The sequence below is a fragment of the Staurois parvus genome, unplaced genomic scaffold (assembly GCF_062004578.1).
Source record: "Staurois parvus isolate SC_StPar_1 unplaced genomic scaffold, SC_StPar_1.0 ptg000222l, whole genome shotgun sequence".
Lineage (NCBI taxonomy): Eukaryota > Metazoa > Chordata > Amphibia > Anura > Ranidae > Staurois > Staurois parvus.
In genome coordinates, this window is record NW_028318018.1 from 1,084,455 (window position 1) to 1,105,171 (window position 20,717).

Below are 20,717 nucleotides of genomic sequence, written 5' to 3' on the forward strand. Positions count from 1 at the left end.
TTGATTATTTGTTAAAGGGACAGCGCACCTAATCATGTAAAACATTTGCAGTGTTTGCAGCTTCTCATGTGATAGAATTCATATTTACCTTCTTCTTTATACACGAAGCGTGAGGTACAGACCTGTATTTGTGATGCCAAGGAAAGCAGATTACTCCATAATCACACTGGAATAGGAGGATAGGGGCCCCTAGAGGTAGCAGTGATACCCTATAGGTGATCAGAGCCCCAAAAGGAGACATTGACCCCCACCTCTCTGCCCTCTAGTAGGCATAAGGCCTGTGGCCCCATATAGTGGGACTGATGATAGAGTGATCCTGGTCAGCTGAGGGGGCCCTGTGCACTGGTTACCCCAGGTGATCACCCACCCAGCCTGTCAGTGCTCACCGCTGCCCCCATCAGTAAGGAGTATGCATGTGTTGCCCCCAGGTACCTCTTGTGGCCAGTCATTGTGTCTACCAGTAGGAGTCTTCCAGGCTGCAACCATGTACATCTGGGGTGTCTGTGAGGGAGAACACTGCCAGCTGCTTACAGCACTGAGACTCTCCATGAATACTCTGCATGCATTGCTGAGCCACCTGACATGGACACAGGCAGTGCCTCACTCCTGACGTCCACCCGCCACACTGCACATGCACAGACAAGGATCAACACTTAGAGTGGGGGGGAGAGAAAGAACACTGACTCCTCCCAGTTGATGCCAAAAGTCCCCTGGGCCACCCTGAGCACCACTTCCACTATAGAGACCTCCAGCAGTCCAGAAGGCACCGAACAAAGCAAGAGTGTAGCTCCATCTGCTGGCCATAATGTAGTAATAGTACCGCAGAGCCTCGTTATTGCCACTAGATGGAGCTGATGATCATAGGAAACCACTATATGAAATGAAATACAGCCAATATTCATCATGACTATGTAAATGTGTGTCATATTCATTCTACAATTACAAAAATAGACCTCTATGTGTTTGTGAAATCTCCCACCACAAAATGTACTCATCCAATCACAGGGCAGGACTCCATTTTTATTCTTCTGCTGCTATCAATAGCCAACCCGGTCCCACACTTCATCCATGTCTTTGGGGACCTCTGATCTCCTTATGAATTGTTTCTTCCATGATGAAGATCAGCCATGGAGTATATCTGAGGTGTATATCAGGGTGTGCTTCTTCCCCACATGAGAGCTGGGATGTCCAGCAACATTCATCTAGAAGACATTTCCCGCACTCAAGGCACTAATATACCTCCAGGGTTGTGTGGGACCCCTGATGTACAGGAAGACAGGACTTCAGTGAGGAACATTTCCCTCACTCAGGACAGGAATGTGGCTTCTCCCTCATGTGCAATCTCTGATGTTTGGAAAGGCTGCATTTCACTGAGAAACATTTCCCACACATAGAACAGGAATATGGCTTCTCCCCAGTGTGAGATCTCTGATGTTTGTCAAGACTGGATTTCTCTGAAAAACATTTCCCACACTCAGGACAGGAATATGGTTTTTCCCCCGTGTGAGATCTCTGATGTGTGTAAAGATGAGACTTCTGTGAAAAACATTTCCCGCACTCAGGACAGCAATAAGGCTTCTCCCCCGTGTGAGAACTCTGATGATTGACAATATCTGTTTTTGTTGCAAAACATTTTCCACACTCAGGACAGGAAAGTGGCTTCTCTCCCGTGTGAGATCTCTGATGCCTGTATAAACTAGACAACTGTGAAAAACATTTCCCGCACTCAAGACAGGAAAGTGGCTTCTCCCCCATGTGTGATCTCTGATGTCTGTAAAAATTGGATGTCTGTGAAAAACATTTCCCGCACTCAGGACAGGAATATGGTTTTTCTCCCGTGTGAGATCTTTTATGCCTAGTTAGGTGGGATTTAAAATGGAAACGCTTCCCGCACTCAGTACAGGAAAAGATCTTCCTTGTTGGAAAGCAGACCCGGTCCCACACAGTCTGAGGTTCCTCAGGATACGAGGAATCCGATGGTCCATCTACACTGGGTGGTGCCGGATGGACATTGGAGGGAGCCGGGTTTTCTCCTGGACTATACTGTGTGATGTCCTCATCTTCTACTTTCCAGTCTGGAGACAAAGTGAGACAATCCTCTGAGGTTTTCCTCATCTCCCGGCCATGGACTAAAATACAAAGACAAAGAGGATTACTAGACCGGAGCTGATTGGTTCCCCCAAACCAGGACTCCGCCCACATCAGGCTGCTTGGTCTCTGAGGAGCTTACAATTCCACCCTCAAGGGAACTAGGAAATGGCTCCTCTGATCACCTACCAGGTCATTTCTTTATTCATGGACCTTAGTCAGAGAGTGAGGAAACAACCAGAACTGTCTTTTATAGGAGGAACAGTGATGAGGGGATTATAGGACGAGGGTCCCCACCCCCTCTATCACTCATCACCATCTTCCCAACACAAGAAGTACTGCACTTCCTTATTTAGTCCATGATTTAGTCATGAAGAACAGCAGGGCTGAGCCCCACCAGAGGTCAGAGAGTGAGGATGGGGGGAGAACAACCAAGATGAAGACTGGACTGATCCTGAAGTCAGGAGTATGTAATGTACAACATAGAGTATATAGTGCAGGGGTCAGGAGTATGTAATGTACAACATAGAGTATATAGTGCAGGGGTCAGGAGTATGTAATGTACAATATAAATTATACAGTGTAAGGGTCAGGATTCATAATATTGGTATTCAGTAATAAGTAGAAGCTTAAATGTTTACTGTAGACAAGTTGCAGAGATCCCACACCGCTGCCTCCCATCTCCTGAGACTGCACTCAGTGACTTGAGTCTGAGATACTACAGACATATCCCTCCACCCGGCACAGCCAGCAGACCACAGAGCAAGGAACCCTGGGAGAAATGTTCTGGCAGAGATCTTACTAGACCCGTGCATGGAGAAGAATACCCAACTCACATGTCCCATGGGCCTAGGTAGAGCTACACCTACACTGACCAATCAGTGAGCAGTATGGGTGGAGGAATGGATTTAGTGTTCATGACCCACCTGTGCTGATCTCTGTAGGAGTGTCCTCCTCTATAAATGTCCCCGTTATTCCATCCTCCTCCATAGACTGCTGATCATCCCTCACATACGCCTCTTCTTCTTCTGCTTTCACCTCAACTTTTATAGCTATCAGATCTTCACCCTAAACCAAGAAAATTAGAAATTTAACCAAAAATATATAAATATAAGATTTATGATTGTGACATCACATAAAAAAATCCACACATTGTCTCCACAAGTCCATGTTCTAGATGCTCCATCCCACCAACCTTGTAATAGTGAGGGATGGTGTGACCTTCCTGTGTGGAATCCCGGGAATACAGAGGACGGGGACATCTCTCTGGAGGGTTCCTGGTATTAGGTGGCTCCATCATATCCTTGTGTCCTTCTGAAAACTCCTCCATCACTCCATACTCCTCATCCTCCTCTTTATACTCTTCTTTAACATCAATATTCTCATCCCCGAGGATTCCACTCTGAAAGATATAATAAAACATTCATTGTAACAAACATGCTGTGTATAAATCACAACTACCAATAATTGTCATCATCTACCTGATGATGGTGAGGGATGGTGTGACCTTCCTGTGTGGAATCCCGGGAATACAGAGGACGGGGACATCTCTCTGGTGGGTTCCCATGACTGGATCCATCTGTAGGAAACACACACACTGACTGAATCCATTGTTTCTATGTGTTTATCAGATGATGGGGGATCTAGGTGGATCCTCCGTACTGCTCTCTCCTTTACAATAAAGTCTCCTCTTACCCGGTGATGTGAGGGGCGGCTGATTGTCCATCATGACGTCCTTGTAGAGATCCTTGTGTCCTTCTAAATACTCCCACTCCTCCATGGAGAAATAGACAGTGACACCCTGACACCTTATAGGAACCTGACACACACAATGATACAGTCACCATCCAGACACATCCCTTGTCTGTTACTGGAGAATGTCCCAGAATTCCCGGCACCGCTCACCTCTCCTGTCAGCAGCTCCATCATCTTCTTGGTGACTTCTAGAATCTTCTGCATGTTGTGTCTCTCAGGGTTTAGGGAGTCACATGGAGGCACTGTGATGGTCATATGATCACCTGACTTCAGAAGAGGAAATCTCTGTATTGAGGAACCAATAGGAATATCATGTTAGAATCCCAGAATCCTCCTCACCTCTCCGGTCAGGTCTGTGTTTTATTAATAGAGATGAGAGTGATGTCATGTGACCTCCCAGAATCCTCCTCACCTCTCCGGTCAGGTCTGTGTTTTATTAATAGAGATGAGAGTGATGTCATGTGATCTCCCAGAATCCTCCTCACCTCTCTGGTCAGGTCTGCATTTTATTAATAGAGATAAGAGTGATGTCATGTGACCTCCCAGAATCCTCCTCACCTCTCCGGTCAGCAGGTAGATGATCTCCAGGGTGAGGTTTAGTATCTTCTCAGTCATGTGACTCCGGTCCTCCTCCATCCTCATTGGTGCCATCATGTGATCTATACAGGTCTCCTTGTAGACGGATAACTTTGGGAAATGAAAGTAAGAATGATTTGGATGGTATTGGTCACACAATAATAGGATGTGGATGTGAGGGGGGAATAGGAGGGTTGATGGACATTGAAGAATTACTCCCCCCATGGGAAGACATTTAGTCTGGACTGTTTAGGGTTTACTAAATTTTCAAGGTCCCGGGACCCTCTTGGTCTGCTGCATCAGAAATCCCCTTTTCTCTGTTGGGTTTGTTTGGTCTCTGAACTGGTTTTGATGAGTTTTAGATCTGCAGACAAGGAATGATAAATCTGATCCTTCCTATGCCTTGTTTGCTCTGAGGCAGTGCTGTGAGGTCAATGTCGGGTCATCATGATGTCCAGGAAGGGGAACTTGCTGGTCGGAATTGCTCTATAATCAGGATAATTGGCAGAACTCCGGCTGCAAGGCTCTAATCTCCAGCAGCCTGCTGACTGACAGGAGTGATGTCACTGTCACTCTCTGCAGTAAGAGAAGGGATTGGGTAGCAGGAGGATGGTGCTAGTGGAGTAGAGAGCTGTGGGGGAGGAGTCTGTTCTCATCTCTTCTATGTGTGGGTAGGAGGAGGACAGCAGGGGGAAGGGTTTAATCTCTTAGTTGTCAAGTATTCTGAAATTTCCAGGACATTGTACAGAGTGGCAGTGGATTTTTCTGGCTCTGAATTCTAGTACCGGGCACTGCCAGATTCTGTGGTATGGGAAGGTATTGGACTGTCCACTCATTAAGCATTAATACTATGCAAACAGACCTCCCCAAGGACCAAGTGTCCTTCTTTGTTCTTTTTTGTGTCTTGACCAGTGAGATGGTGAGGTGAAGACTTCCTACACATGCTGGCAGGAGTTCTTTAAGGAGGTCAGAAAAGTAAGTGAAGGTGGGGTGGGAGGACCATCAGAGACCAAGAGTTCCTATGAGCCCTAAAGCCCCCTCTTACCTCAGAGCCTTGCAGCCTGAATACCCCCTCAGAGGCCCCCACAGTCCTTCAGCCCCACTAACCTCTCAGAGTTGTTCAGCCCTATTACTTCCTAACAGGCTCCCAAAGTTCTTCAGCTACTCCTCCACCTCAGAGGTCCCAGAGTCCTTCAGATGCAGCAACCTTCACAGGATCCAGAGTTCTTTATTCCCACTACCTCCTCAGAGACCCCTCAGCTCCTCTACTTCCCTCAGACCCCTCAGTATTTCCCTCCCTCTGACACCAATGATGGAACATATTCTTCATGGCCGGCTGGGGAATGTTTTCTTCCTCCTGAGCAGCAATGTAAGGGGCTCTGTGCTCCATACTCCTGACCCCGGCACTCCATCATTGTGTTGGCTGCATAGTGTAATGATTGCCCATTGGCTGCCTGTGTAGTGTCATCATTGCCCTTTGTAGGCCATGTATGGTCAGGATGGTCCTTGTCTTGTCTATTTATTGTCAGTGCTGTTTGTTTAGAGGACCATATTACTAGAATTTATCTCCACAATGAGGAGAATGTTCCGGCCCCGGAAGTGGGGGAATGTTCTGCCCCTGAAGGGGTTCATCTGGGTTCCCACACTATATATGTGTGTATCATCATCTGCTGGAGATAAAAGACGTCACAGTGACTATGGAGGAAGAGGACAGGCATGACTGTGGAGGAAGAGGACGGACATGACTACGGAGGAAGAGGACGGACGTGACCACGGAGGAAGAGGACGGACGTGACCACGGAGGAAGAGGACGGACGTGGCCACGGAGGAAGAGGACGGACGTGACCACGGAGGAAGAGGACGGACGTGGCCACGGAGGAAAAGGACGGACGTGGCCATGGAGGAAGAGGACGGACGTGGCCATGGAGGAAGAGGACGGACGTGGCTATGGAGGAAGAGGACGGACATGACAGGGATTACTGGGTGTAAATAGGAAATAACATCTTATTACCTCCTCTGCTGCTACTTCTGGTAACGTCTATTTTATACTTCAAAACCACCTGGAACTTCCTGCCTGACATCACTTCCTGTCTGTCTTCCATAGAGAAGTCCTGCCTGGGAAGAAGTGAGATCACCACCTTGTGGAGCTCAGAGGAACTGCAGCCGTGAGAAATATCTGTAAGGCTCTGTTCACAGCTTTGTAGTTTGCTTTTTGTTCTTTTTGCAGTGCTTTTCACAGTTCATTTTTAGTTTTTTATGAGTTTTTGATATGTTTGTAAGGGAGAATGTCACCAGCACACCGAGGATCACCAATATGGGTCCAAAAGTTTTAATGAACGATCACATAGTTACAGCAAGGCAATGTTTCAGAGTCTCGCAGGATCCCTTCATCAGGCATGTGACGGAGGAGTCATGCGAGTCTCTGAAACATTGCCTTGCTGTACCTATGTGATCGTTCATTAAAACTGTTGGCCCCATATTGGTGATCCTCGGTGTGCTGGTGACATTCTCCCTCGCTGATTCTGTCCGGTTCCAGCCGACGGTCGCTGCAGCACCCACTTATACACACAGCCATTTTTGATGCAGGAACAAGTGCGTTTGGATTGTACATTTGCACTTTTTATACGTCTTTGATACCTTTAAGGTGCAATTTGCAGTTTTTTTCAGTTTTCAAAGTGGAATTTTTTTTTTCGGCTGGGCAGAATAAAAATGAAAAAATGCACAACCATGCAATCAAAGAAATTCTCCATTGAACTCTATTGTAAAAAATTGCTGCATTTTGCTTTTTAAAAAGTCCCGGACCCTTTCCAAAAACACAGCAGCTCAAAAAAGCCTAGATGTGAACATGGCCCATAGGAAACCATGTTAAGTTGTTGTGCGATTCTGAAAATAAAAAGTACTAACATACACGTTGGTGTGAATGGAGCCTGAATAATCATTCATGTAAAATATCTGCCTTACACGGCTACCAGGGAAATTCATATATAACACAAGATAAGGAAGAACAAATCATTCTAGTTCTTATGGAACCAACGCTTTAACAAAGATATTTTATTACATATAGAAGACAAATTAAAACAGATTCCCTCTGAAATCAAATCTTTTTGGTGAAGAAAATGTAAAAATATTCTTTAAAGTATAAAAATATCTATCAATCCACTGATAATGAAGATGTTAGACATAAATGACAAGGATGTAATGGTCACAGAGGAATGGTGGTGGAGATCTCTCACAGTAAGAACACTTCCTTGAATGGTTCTATAAATAAAGAATGAATCCTGGAGGGAATAAAGCTGTAAAGCAATAAATAATATATAAACTGGGCCATCCACTTCATCCATAAAGACATTGTGATTGAAGATCTTCTAGATCACATAGAAGGAGGACTCATCCATGATTTCATACATTTGTTTGGAAGGATAGAACAATCCTCAGAAGGGAACATGTAGGATGACAGGAAAGGCTCCTGACTGGTGAGATCCTCCAAACATAATGATGACATCCATGAACTGGAGCGAGCTCGTTGGGGTGATAAAGCCAATCTGGAAACACTGTGTAGACGTTCTCCAAGAACTCAGCACACTCCAGGTGTGGAGAAAGTCTCCAGGTGGGTTTAGCCTGTCATTTATCATAGATACAAACACACTGTAACCGGGATGGATCACTCTGCCATTTGCTTTCTTTTTTAGTCTGCTGGCATAGCTGTGTCCAAATTCAATAGATCTGTACCTATGATCCGCTGTGCTTTATTTCTCCTCCCGAGACCGACACTTCCTATCCTCCATCCTACAGCCATCATACTACACTGCAGTGTGGATGGGAAGAATACTCTCCATGGTGCAATGATAGAAACTGACCAGAATTCCTGGACACCATAACACCAATCATATGAATGTGGAACTCTTTGGCGTAATCCTCTTTGGACATACTGCAAAAAGTTCTGCAATGCCTTCTCTTCTCACCTTGGAACTCCTATCTGAAGATATCAGCCTGTAAACTTGTACACAAAGGGCATTGGCTCTGTCAAAGATCTGCTGAACAACACTTACATAAGAACGTTTCAGGATCCCAGCCTCACTTATTTTCCGGACCAGAAAGACTTCTACAAATTCCTCAGAATTAGACATATGCTACCTCACCTGCACTGGTGTGAGAACACTCAGCCCATGGGCCTCATAACACTCTTCAACAGCTCTACACCTTCCAGCTCCCATCTCTCTACCTTCTACCACCTACTCCAAAAACAAACTCATACGTCCAAACTCCCAACGATGGAATTCTGTAAAATCGGAACGCTAATTCTCTATCTTTTGAAAAAAAAAAATACATTTTCTCATTTCTGTTATAAAAAATATCCAATAAACTCAAATTTTGTCATAAATTTAGGCCAACATGTATTTTGCTATATGTCTTTGGTAAAAAAAAAAATCTCAATAACTGCATATTAATTGGTTTGTGTGAAAGTTATATCATCTACAAACTATGGGATAGATACTGGAATTTACACAGCTTTTACTTTCTGACTCCTCATCACATTTCTTGAGGTGCTAAAATACCAGGACAGTACAAACACCCCCAAATGACCCCTTTTTGGAAAGAAGACACCCTAAGCTATCTGCTGAGAGGCATGTTGAGTCCATGAAAGATTTATTTTTTTTTCCACAAGTTTATTTTTTGTACACAAAATTGTCACTTAAATGACATATTGCTCACACAAGCCATGGGTATATGTGGAATTACACCCCAAATACATTCTGCTACATCAACCAAGTATGGGGGTACCACATGTGAGAGACTTTTTGGGAGCCTAGCTACGTACAGGGGTGTGAAATCCAATGACCACTTTGAAAGGTGCATAACTTCCTCATTTCACTTCCTCACTACCTATCACAGTTTCGGATGCCCTGAAATACCAGGATAGCACCAACCCCCCCCCTCCCCAAATCACAGGTCTGATATACAGGTCTGACCCCATATCTGGCCAGCTTATTGGGGAGAAATAGTTTGAATGCAAGGTGGCCTAAAAAATTAATGAGGGACTCATCAACACAGATTTTTTTGGTGGGGAGTATAGGACATCTGCAGATTTTTGGTTAAGGTGATTTACAAGGGGCTGAATTTTGTGGAGCCGGTCAAATTCAGGGTCACCCCGAGGATGACAGATTGTATTGTCATTGAAATGCATAAAACACATTATACTCTAATATCTATGCCTGACCATGACAGCAGAGAACACGGCATATGATGAATCGGGTCTGTGGACCAATACAACTGCAATTCATTTTCCTTAGTAATGCCCATGTTGAGGGTTAGGCCCAAAAAAACCTTAAATTCAGAAACTATAATAGGTTTCCATGCAAACAGTCTGGCAAGGTTTGAATTCGGGTTGGTGGTGATAAACTGTTGTGCATATAAAATGCTTTGATCCACAATCAATTCATACAGATCTTCCATGAAAAACAGCTCCAAAAAATCAAGGGGAGGAGCTAAATTTGCTGTGTCCACCTGAATTCTGGGTTGGGCAGTGAATGGGGGAAGTACAGGTGCTGCAGAATTTGTGGGCTGCCAATCAGCAAGCATACCCAGAAGGATACTAGGGGCTCTACGGGCCTGTGTGTGAAGTTTTGGTGGTAGCGGGACACTACTTGTACTCACCACCGCACCAGCTTGTACTGCACTTATGGGACTCACCACATCACCAATGATACTGCAGTGCTGGTATGTGAAAGACCAGGATGTACTAGGTCGCTGGTACTCGCCAGTTCAGCAAAAGGTAGCATGGCACTAGTACTGGCACTCTGCTTCATATGAGAGTCATCATGCGATTGTAACACCTCAGCAGCCTGGGAATGGGGTTGGGTACGCCTGACCTTAGCAGGGACCTCTTCTCCATCATCTGAGCGATCTGTCGGGGTACCACTGTTGTCTACAGGTTCATATTCTGTGGCTGATTGTGTCAGTGAGTCTTCCCCTTCACTCTCATCTGATATGCTCAGAATCCTGTAGGCCTCTTCACTGGAGTACCTTTCGCTGGACACTAAATTTATAGGTACCTAGTGCAATTCATAGGAAAAAGAGTGCCTGGCTGTCAGGGACTGCTTGAACAGCTCAAAAAAATTGACTTGCAAGTGCTAGCAGAGATCAGGCCTGATTCTGTGAACACTGCGATTTTGTGTGCAATGTATCCTGTGACAGTGACCTACAGACACTGCACTTGCTGGGGGAGAAGGGGGAGTTGTTAAGCGTAGGGGCTAAACGCAGGTGCTGGCAGGTGCCGGGGCTGATCCCGCTAATGCTGCATTTTTGGGGACACTATACTAATGTGAACGCTGGCATATTTCTGATCTGATCAAAGATATTGATCCGCTCAGACACTATACTAGCAATGGAGGTTTATTGTGTATGAGCGTGTTCCTGGCAATCAAGGGGTTAAATGTGATGACTGATGTAGTGACGGGCAATCTGACGCTATCTGGGAGGGATACTAACTGACACTAATGCTATCTGAAGTCGCCGGCGACACTAATACAGTAATCAGCAAAAAATCTGTACACTGTACTAATGACACTGGTGACAGGGCAGCGAAGGGGTTAACTGGGGGGTGATCAAGGGGTTAAATGTGTCTTAAATGTGATATTACTGTGTGTGTAGTGCTTTTACTCACATGGATCTGCTTTCTTTTCTCTCTGGGATGGAATGTGCTCAGAGAGAGAAGATGTCATCATTTCCTGTACCTGTGTAATGTAAACACATCTACAGGAAGATCTCTGATAGGGCAGGGATCGATCATCAGATCCGAACATCACTGGCCTAAACATGATGATTGATCGGTCAGGAACTGAATCACGGCAATGGCAGGTTGGCGTGTGCACATGTGCCCCCCGGCAACTGTGGGAGCGTGAATCACATACATATATATATACACACACATGATTTTGCACAGGGACTCCTCCCTGTAGAAGTATTTCTATTATAGGGAGGACTTAAAGTGATTAAGGAAAGCATGGTGCTGTATATCTATTTATTGACATTTTTGCACATTTATATGAGTATGTTTAGGTGTGGGCAGCATTGTTTTAGTTGAATTCACTGATAAGTTGGTTTATTGATTGTTTATCACCTTTTTTAGCTGCTTGTGGGAATACTTTGTATTATTTGTGCTCCTCTTCACTAGTGTACCTTTCCAGTTCCTGTGTTTATAAATATGGACACAGAATGATCTCTGATTCTGTACAGGTGATCAGCAGGTCCAGGTGATCAGCAGGTCCAGGTGATCAGCAGGTCCAGGCCAGAAATCATTGGCCTGGACCTGATAATCGGCTTGTGGTGTACTGAATGACAGCACAGTCAGGGCGGTGGGCTCACACGTCTACATGTACATGTATGTGATCTGGAGAAGCAGGACGGCCCTGCCGCAGTATAAGTGTGGTGGTCGGTCCTGAACTGGGTAAAGTCAGATTGTTTTCTGATGATCTTTCACTTACTTTGGTCCAACCCAACACCTCCCTGCCAGTCCTATTCTCTGTACTCCATACATTTCCCTTTCCTCTGTAAAACAGAATGATAGTTTCCTTGGCCCACCTCCTACCTGGATTATTTGGGCATTCATCTCCCTCGCTCGTACAACACACTCCATGAGGCCAACTACATCCCCACTTTCAAATACTTGAGAGTCCTACTTCTGTCCTGGACTCATCTTCACCTCTCCTGGATAGGGAGGATCAGTGATGGAAAAGTGGCAATTTTACCAAAACTCCTTTACTTGTTCTGTACTCTTCCCCACCCCCACCGATCCCCATCTCCTCCTATACTCTGAAATCTTTTTAAATCAGGTCTTGTGATTCCACTGAGCAGACAAAGGGCCACGAATCCCAAGACATGCTATGTTTATACATAAGGAACAAGGAGGTTTGGGTGTTCCAAATGTTACTAAATATTTCTTGGTGCCCAGATTACCCCACTAACCCCCCTTTACACCACAATACATGGCTCCTTATGGGCTGACTTAGAAGCATTGCTCTGTTCTCAAACTTCTCACCATTCACTCCCATGGCGTCCTCCTAAATCCAGACCTACGTCTATCAGCCTCTTGATGGGTCACACACTCTGTACCTGAAACTCTGATAAATATTCCAGCAACTTCATATCCCCTCACTTGCCTCTCTGTCCTCTTTTGGGTGATCCTAAAACGGTTCCAAACGTTACTAATCTGCGCTCCCCCCGGAACCCTTGGTACATCTTAATGCATTTGCAGCCCCCAGGCCTCACAAGTTCCCAATATAAATGGTCACACATTCCATACCCTGGACTTTGTCTGCCCCTGTACTACATAGCTGGGGGGAGATCTAGAGGAGATTGTCCAATCAGATTGTATAGGAAGGTATTATAATGAGGGAGGTGTGGTCCCGAGGGGTGAACACGCCCTGTCACACCCCCTTCTGTGATGCACAAGGAAGTGAAGGCTTCTGGGAAGTGGCCTACAGGAAGTGAATGCTAAGATATCATGGACAGGAAATGATGCAATCTGAAAATCCGTTCCAACGATCCAATAAACTGACAGACAAGTGATGGTCCTGTGGATGAGGGGAGAGGAAAGCCCATCGGGACGGCCGGGCCAGAGACGGCATCAGAGAACGCTTCTGTGTATTAAAAATGTACTCAGCCAATCACAGGGCAGGACTCCATTTTTATTCTTCTGCCATCAATAGCCAACCCGGTCCCACACTTCATCCATGTCTTTGTGGACCTCTGATCTCCTTATGAACTGTTTCTTCCATGATGAAGATCAGCCATGGAGTATATCTGAGGTGTATATCAGGGTGTGCTTCTTCCCCACATGAGAGCTGGGATGTCCAGCAACATTTATCTAGAAGACATTTCCCGCACTCAAGGCACTAATACACCTCCAGGGTTGTGTGGGACCCCTGATGTACAGGAAGACAGGACTTCAGTGAGGAACATTTCCCTCACTCAGGAGAAGAAAGTGGCTTCTCCGTGTGAGATTTCGTATGCCTAGAAAGATTGAAGCTCCTTGAAAAACATTTCTCAAACTCATGATAGGAATACGGCTTCTCCCCCGTGTGACATCTCTGATGTTTGTAAAGACTAGACTTGTCTGAAAAACATTTCCCGCACTCAGGACAGGAATAAGGCTTCTCCCCTGTGTGAGATCTCTGATGTACATAAAGACTAGACTTCTGTGTAAAACAGTTCCCACACTCAGGACAGGAAAATGGCTTTTCACCCGTGTGAGATCTCTGATGTCTGGAAAGAACGGACTTCTCTGAAAAGCATTTCCAGCACTGAGGACAGGAATACGGCTTCTCCCCCGTGTGATATCTCTGATGGCTGTAAAGACTGGATTTATGTGAAAAACATTTCCCACACTCAGAACAGGAATATGGCTTTTCCCCCGTGTGAGATCTCTGATGTGTGTAAAGATGGGACTTCTGTGAAAAACATTTCCCGCACTCATGACAGGAATATATTTTTTCTCCTGTGTGCAGCTTTTGATGTATGACAAGATGTGATTTTGATACAAAACATTTCCCGCACTCAGCACAGGAATATGGCTTCTCACCTGTGTGAGATCTTTCATGCCTATTAAGTCTGGATTTATAACGGAATCCTTTCCCGCACTCAGTACAGGAGAAGCTCTTCCCTGTTGGAAGGCCGGCCCAGTCCCGCACAGTCTGAGGTTCCTCAGGATACGAGGAATCCGATGGTCCATCTACACTGGGTGGTGCCGGATGGACATTGGAGGGAGCCGGGTTTTCTCCTGGACTATACTGTGTGATGTCCTCATCTTCTACTTTCCAGTCTGGAGACAAAGTGAGACAATCCTCGGAGGTTTTCCTCATCTCCCGGCCATGGACTAAAATACAAAGACAAAGAGAATTCTGGGACATTCTCCAGTAACAGACAAGGGATGTGTCTGGATGGTGACTGTATCATTGTGTGTGTCAGGTTCCTATAAGGTGTCAGGGTGTCACTGTCTATTTCTCCATGGAGGAGTGGGAGTATTTAGAAGGACACAAGGACCTCTACAAGGACGTCATGATGGACAATCAGCAGACTTTGGGTTTTGTGAAGATTGTAAGGAAGGAATTTCCCCGGAATGAGACGCTCACCTCTCCTGTCAGCTGATGGACCATCATGGTGGTCAGTTCCAGAATCTTCTGCTCTTTCTCCCTCTCAGGTATCAGAGAATGAGATGGAGGCACCATGGTGAGGCTCTGGGTTCTACTCCATCCTCCTGAGATTGGCTCCCCACTAGACTTCTTCTTTACAACATAATCCTACAGATCAGGAGACAAATAAAACATCAATCACCTGACATCATCTAATGTGTGCAAAAATAAAATGGTCTATTGACCAGAATAGACAAGAGTGATGTCATGTGACCTCCCAGAATCCTCCTCACCTCTCCGGTCAGGTCTGTGTTTTATTAATAGAAATAAGAGTGATGTCATGTGACCTCCCAGAATCCTCCTCACCTCTCCGGTCAGGTCTGTGTTTTATTATTAGAGAAAAGAGTGATGTCATGTGACCTCCCAGAATCCTCCCCATCTCTCTGGTCAGGTCTGTGTTGTATTAATAGAGATAAGAGTGATGTCATGTGACCTCCCAGTATCCTCCTCACCTCTCCGGTCAGGTCTGTGTTTTATTAATAGAGATGAGGGTGACGTCATGTGACCTCCCAGAATCCTCCTCACCTCTCCGGTCAGGTCTGTGTTTTATTAATAGAGATGAGAGTGATGTCATGTGACCTCCCAGAATCCTCCTCACCTCTCCGGTCAGGTCTGTGTTTTATTAATAGAGATAAGAGTGATGTCATGTGACCTCCCAGAATCCTCCTCACCTCTCCGGTCAGGTCTGTGTTTTATTAATAGAGATAAGAGTGATGTCATGTGACCTCTCAGAATCCTCCTCACCTCTCCGGTCAGGTCTGTGTTTTATTAATAGAGATAAGAGTGATGTCATGTGACCTCCCAGAATCCTCCTCACCTCTCCGGTCAGCAGGTAGATGATCTCCAGGGTGAGGTTTAGTATCTTCTCAGTCATGTGACTCCGGTCCTCCTCCATCCTCATTGGTGCCATCATGTGATCTATACAGGTCTCCTTGTAGACGGATAACTTTGGGAAATGAAAGTAAGAATGATTTGGATGGTATTGGTCACACAATAATAGGATGTGGATGTGAGGGGGGAATAGGAGGGTTGCTGGACATTGAAGAACTACTCCCCCCATAGGAAGACATTTAGTTTGGACTGTTTAGTGTTTACTACAATTTTGGGGTCCGGGGCCCCTTTTCTCTGTTGGGTTTGTTTGGTCTCTGAACTGGTTTGATGAGTATTAGATCTGCAGACAAGGAATGATAAATCTGATCCTTCCTATGACTAGTTTGCTCTGAGGCAGTGCTGTGAGGTCAATGTCGGCTGATCATGCAGGGATGGTCACTTTACATCACCCGACGCCCGGGACATGTAGTTCTGGGGGCCGGGCAAGTATTGTTTTTAATCTTTATCCCTGCTGAGGGCAAGCCACAGGGCTCTCCTTTCAGGTGCCAGCCTCTGCCACCCCGTGTGTGTGAACCTCTCCTGTACCTACTATGCTTCCCCGGCTCTGCTTGCCCATCTGTGGACCCGGGTCAGCGGGTGTCGGAGGGTAGAGGGGACGGAGGAGAGCGGACACATTCACTCCCTTCTTGTCCTGACCCAGAAGTGACGTTATGACAGATTTCCCCCACACTTGAGGCCAGCAAAGAATGTAATGCGGTGCGATGTGCTCTACATTACATCCAATGGAGTACAGGGGAGACATTGGGGGTCTTTTAGACCCTGGATGTCTCAATAAAGAGAACCTCTCATCAAAAGTCATCACATAGAGGACTTTGTCCCCTTAAGTAAAAATGTTTTTTTAAATGCAAACAATTAAAGTTACACCCAAGTACATAACTCATCCCTTTAAAAAATTTTAAGGCCCCCCCTCCCCCACATATATGCACGCCCAAATGTAAGAGCACACGCTGGAGGGCCTACACGTGATAACATTGATTGTGATACACGTTACATATCGCCGGTCACACCAGAATGAGAGGATAATTCTAGGAGCAGACCTCCTCCGTACTCTATACTGATGACCTAGAAGGGGCTATAAATGTGTCCCCTATAGATAATACCGGGGACTAAAGGTTGTCACCATTTCAGCACACACAACTTAAGGTTTGACATGTTGGATATCTATTTACTCGCTGCAACCTCGGCTTTTATATTTTTACACATAAATGGGTCATTTATTGCTTTTTTGTGCCCTGAAATTAACGTAAGTATATTTTTTAGTGAAATTTGGCATTTCCTAGACTTTGTGATAATATTTTGTGGCATAAAAAAATAGAACTGCCGCTATTTTATTCTCTAAAGTCTCTACTTTTAGAAAACCTATATTTTGGGGGTTTTGTGTCATCTTCAGGATAAAAATGATTTTTTAAATGTGCAAAAAATGCAAAAACGGCTCTGGGTGTGAAAGGCAGAAAGGATAAGCCGGACACTCCCCTTTCCTGAGGAGCAGCCAATCGGTTCTCATTACACTGCAAGGTCTCTCCCCTCCCTGCTAGTCCCCGGGTGCAGTGCTGGAGACAGGCGGGGGAGGGGAGGAGGAGATAAACAGCGCAATGTTACACATATTAAATGTTTTAGTCGCTATAAAGCCCCTTTCATTTTTTAAACCCCAGATATTCCTAAAAGAGCCTCAGATTTATATACATTTTCTGTTACAAAGGAATGTTTCCTTCCTCCTGAGCAGCAATGTAAGGGGCTCTATGCTCCATACTCCTGACCCCGGCACTCCATCATTGTGTTGGCTGCATAGTGTAATGATTGCCCATTGGCTGCCTGTGTAGTGTCATCATTGCCCTTTGTAGGCCATGTATGGTCAGGATGGTCCTTGTCTTGTCTATTTATTGTCAGTGCTGTTTGTTTAGAGGACCATATTACTAGAATTTATCTCCACAATGAGGAGAATGTTCCGGCCCCGGAAGTGGGGGAATGTTCTGCCCCTGAAGGGGTTCATCTGGGTTCCCACACTATATATGTGTGTATCATCATCTGCTGGAGATAAAAGATGTCACAGTGACTATGGAGGAAGAGGACAGGCATGACTGTGGAGGAAGAGGACGGACATGACTACGGAGGAAGAGGACGGACGTGACTACGGAGGAAGAGGACGGACGTGACTACGGAGGAAGAGGACGGACGTGACTACGGAGGAAGAGGACGGACGTGACTACGGAGGAAGAGGACGGACGTGACTACGGAGGAAGAGGACGGACAGGACTATGGAGGAAGAGGACGGACAGGACTATGGAGGAAGAGGACGGACAGGACTATGGAGGAAGAGGACGGACATGACGGTGAGGTTACTGGGTGTAAATAGGAAATAACAACTTATTACCTCCTCTGCTGCCACGTCCACCAATGTCTCTGATCTGCTTCCTCCCAACTCACCTCTCCGAATGTCCTCTCTGTCCCTGACATCACTTTCTGTCTGTACCTGACATCACTTCCTGTCTGTATTCCATAGAGAAGTCCTGTCTGGGGAGAAATGAGATCACCATCTTGTGGATTTCATAGGACCTGCAGCCCTGAGAAACATCCCCTAATAACCATTCCTGCATTGTATCTACCTTACAGAGATACCAGGGAAGATCAAAAAGAACTAAAAACAGTAAGAAACAATAAACCTAACTCTTATGCAACCAACTGTTTATATAATATATTTTACTACAGATAGAAAAGACTTAAAGACACAGAACACAAGATAAAAACAAAATACATAATAAAACAGAAACCTCCAAAACAGATCTTTTTGGCTAAAAAAAATGCAAAAATACATCCTAAAGTATAAGAATATATCTCAATCCACTCATAATGAAGATGTCAGACATAAATGACAAGGATGTAATGGTCACAGAGGAATGGTGGTGGAGATCTCTCACAGTAAGAACACTTCCTTGAATGGTTCTATAAATAAAGAATGAATCCTGGAGGGAATAAAGCTGTAAAGCAATAAATAATATATAAACTGGGCCATCCACTTCATCCATAAAGACATTGTGATTGAAGATCTTCTAGATCACATAGAAGGAGGACTCATCCATGATTTCATACATTTGTTTGGAAGGATAGAACAATCCTCAGAAGGGAACATGTAGGATGACAGGAAAGGCTCCTGACTGGTGAGATCCTCCAAACATAATGATGACATCCATGAACTGGAGCGAGCTCGTTGGGGTGATAAAGCCAATCTGGAAACACTGTGTAGACGTTCTCCAAGAACTCAGCACACTCCAGGTGTGGAGAAAGTCTCCAGGTGGGTTTAGCCTGTCATTTATCATAGGTAGGAATGTCCACACATGGACTTACACAGGGACCCCCGAGACTACATATAGAACCTGTACAGTGTCCCCTGTAATGAATTGCTTCCCACCAGGCCTATAGCAGAATGACAGCTAAGCGGGATCTCTCCCATCCTGGGTGGACATCATATGAAGTCCTCCAAGTCTAGTGGCTCTGCTGTATCTTGATATGTCACCTGCTGTGTCCACCAGATGACAGATCATTGTACCAGGCCAGCCCAATACCATGTGATTGTTATGACCAATCACAGTGATCATATGACAGTTGTATACAATGAATGGCTTTCATTCATAGCCATCCATTGTGTACTATTGTGATGATCTCTGTGATTTGTCACTGGCTCACTACCTCTACTGGAAATTTATTCCAAGCATCTACTACTCTTTCAGTAAAATAATACTTTCTGAGATTAGTTGTGAACTTTCCTCCAGTTAGTTGGAGGTCATGTCCTCGTGTTCTTCATTTTGGTTACATATTGAAAATCCTGCCCTCCTGAACCTTATTCACTCCCTTGTTGTATGTAAAGGTTTCAGTCATGTCTCCCCTTTCCCTTCTCTCCTCCAGACTGGACATGTTACGTTCCTGAAGTCTCTCCTGATATCACTATTTGTATTCCCCGTCTCTGGACTCGTTCTATCTTATCGATACCTTTATGTAAGTGAGGTCTCCAGAACTGGACACAGTATTCTACATGAGGTTGCTGGTGACCCCTCTAGTGATATAAAGATCTATCTAGAGGAATCAGGACCTCCTTCCTCCTGCTGGTGACCCCTCTAGTGATAGAAAGATCTATATAGAGGAATCGGGACCTCCTTCCTCCCGCCGGTGACCCCTCTAGTAATATAAAGATCTATATAGAGGAATCAGGACCTCCTTCCTCCTGCCGGTGACCCCTCTAGTGATATAAAGATCTATATAGAGGAATCAGGACCTTCTTCCTCCTGCTGGTGACCCCTCTAGTGATATAAAGATCTATATAGAGGAATCAGGACCTTCTTCCTCCTGCCGGTGACCCCTCTAGTGATAGGATCTATATAGAGGAATCGGGACCTCCTTCCTCCTGCCGGTGACCCCTCTAGTGATATAAAGATCTATATAGAGGAATCAGGACCTCCTTCCTCTCGCCGGTGACCCCTCTGTAAGGGAATTCCCGTGAGACGGCTGGTGATTAGACTTGCGCATGTGCACAGAAATGCACGATCATGCACGGTGAAGATTGGCTCCAGGTGGACTATTTAAAAGGTGCCTTTGCCTGTGCTGAGTGCTGACTGGTCTTCAGCTGTTCCCTGTTTCCTGCTCGTTCCTGTGTGTGATTTCCTTGTTGCTGACCTGGCTTGTTCCTGACCTGACTCTGATTACTCCCCTGCTTGATACTGGTTCCTGACTTCGGCTCTGCTCCTGACTTTGGCTTGCTTATGATTTGGTATCTCGCTGTCCGCCCATTAATGATCCCGGCTATTCCTATGACACTGCTCCTGTCTCCCATGCCTGTTTCCTGCCTTGCTCTGGTGCACACCTTTCAATCTACCATACCAGCTCTGTATATCACTACTGTGCCTCAATTGGAGGTTCATCAGTCTTCCAAAGTCTCCAACTGCAAGAGCTGCAAACAACACCTGCTGGCGCTCTTGTCCCCCTGGTCCCTAGACACCCTCTGTTCCTCTTCCAGTGGGGTCAGGGCTAGTGACACAAGTAAGGCCGACCTCATCATTTCAGTCCCCCATCAGGTACATGACAGTACCAGTCAGCCAATGATGGAGTCTGAAAGGGAGGCTGTCAGGAATGGACTGGCCAGCAATGGTGGGACTCACCTGCCTTATGGACTGCAGTACCAGGGCTGGCCAGCGGGTGCTCCCAGCAATCAGAGACTCAATCTTGCAG

At 45.5% G+C, this 20,717-nt stretch overlaps 1 protein-coding gene across 1 annotated transcript in view; it reads right to left on the reverse strand.

Annotated features, from left to right (window-relative positions):
- LOC149460679 (uncharacterized) overlaps positions 1 to 20,717 on the reverse strand; it is a 103,585-nt gene that overhangs the window by 28,439 nt on the left and 54,429 nt on the right. Inside the window, 2 exon segments of the mRNA XM_089679366.1 lie at positions 8,382 to 8,463; positions 13,390 to 14,309. Of these exon segments, the coding sequence (XP_089535492.1) occupies positions 8,382 to 8,463; positions 13,390 to 14,309 (1,002 nt within the window).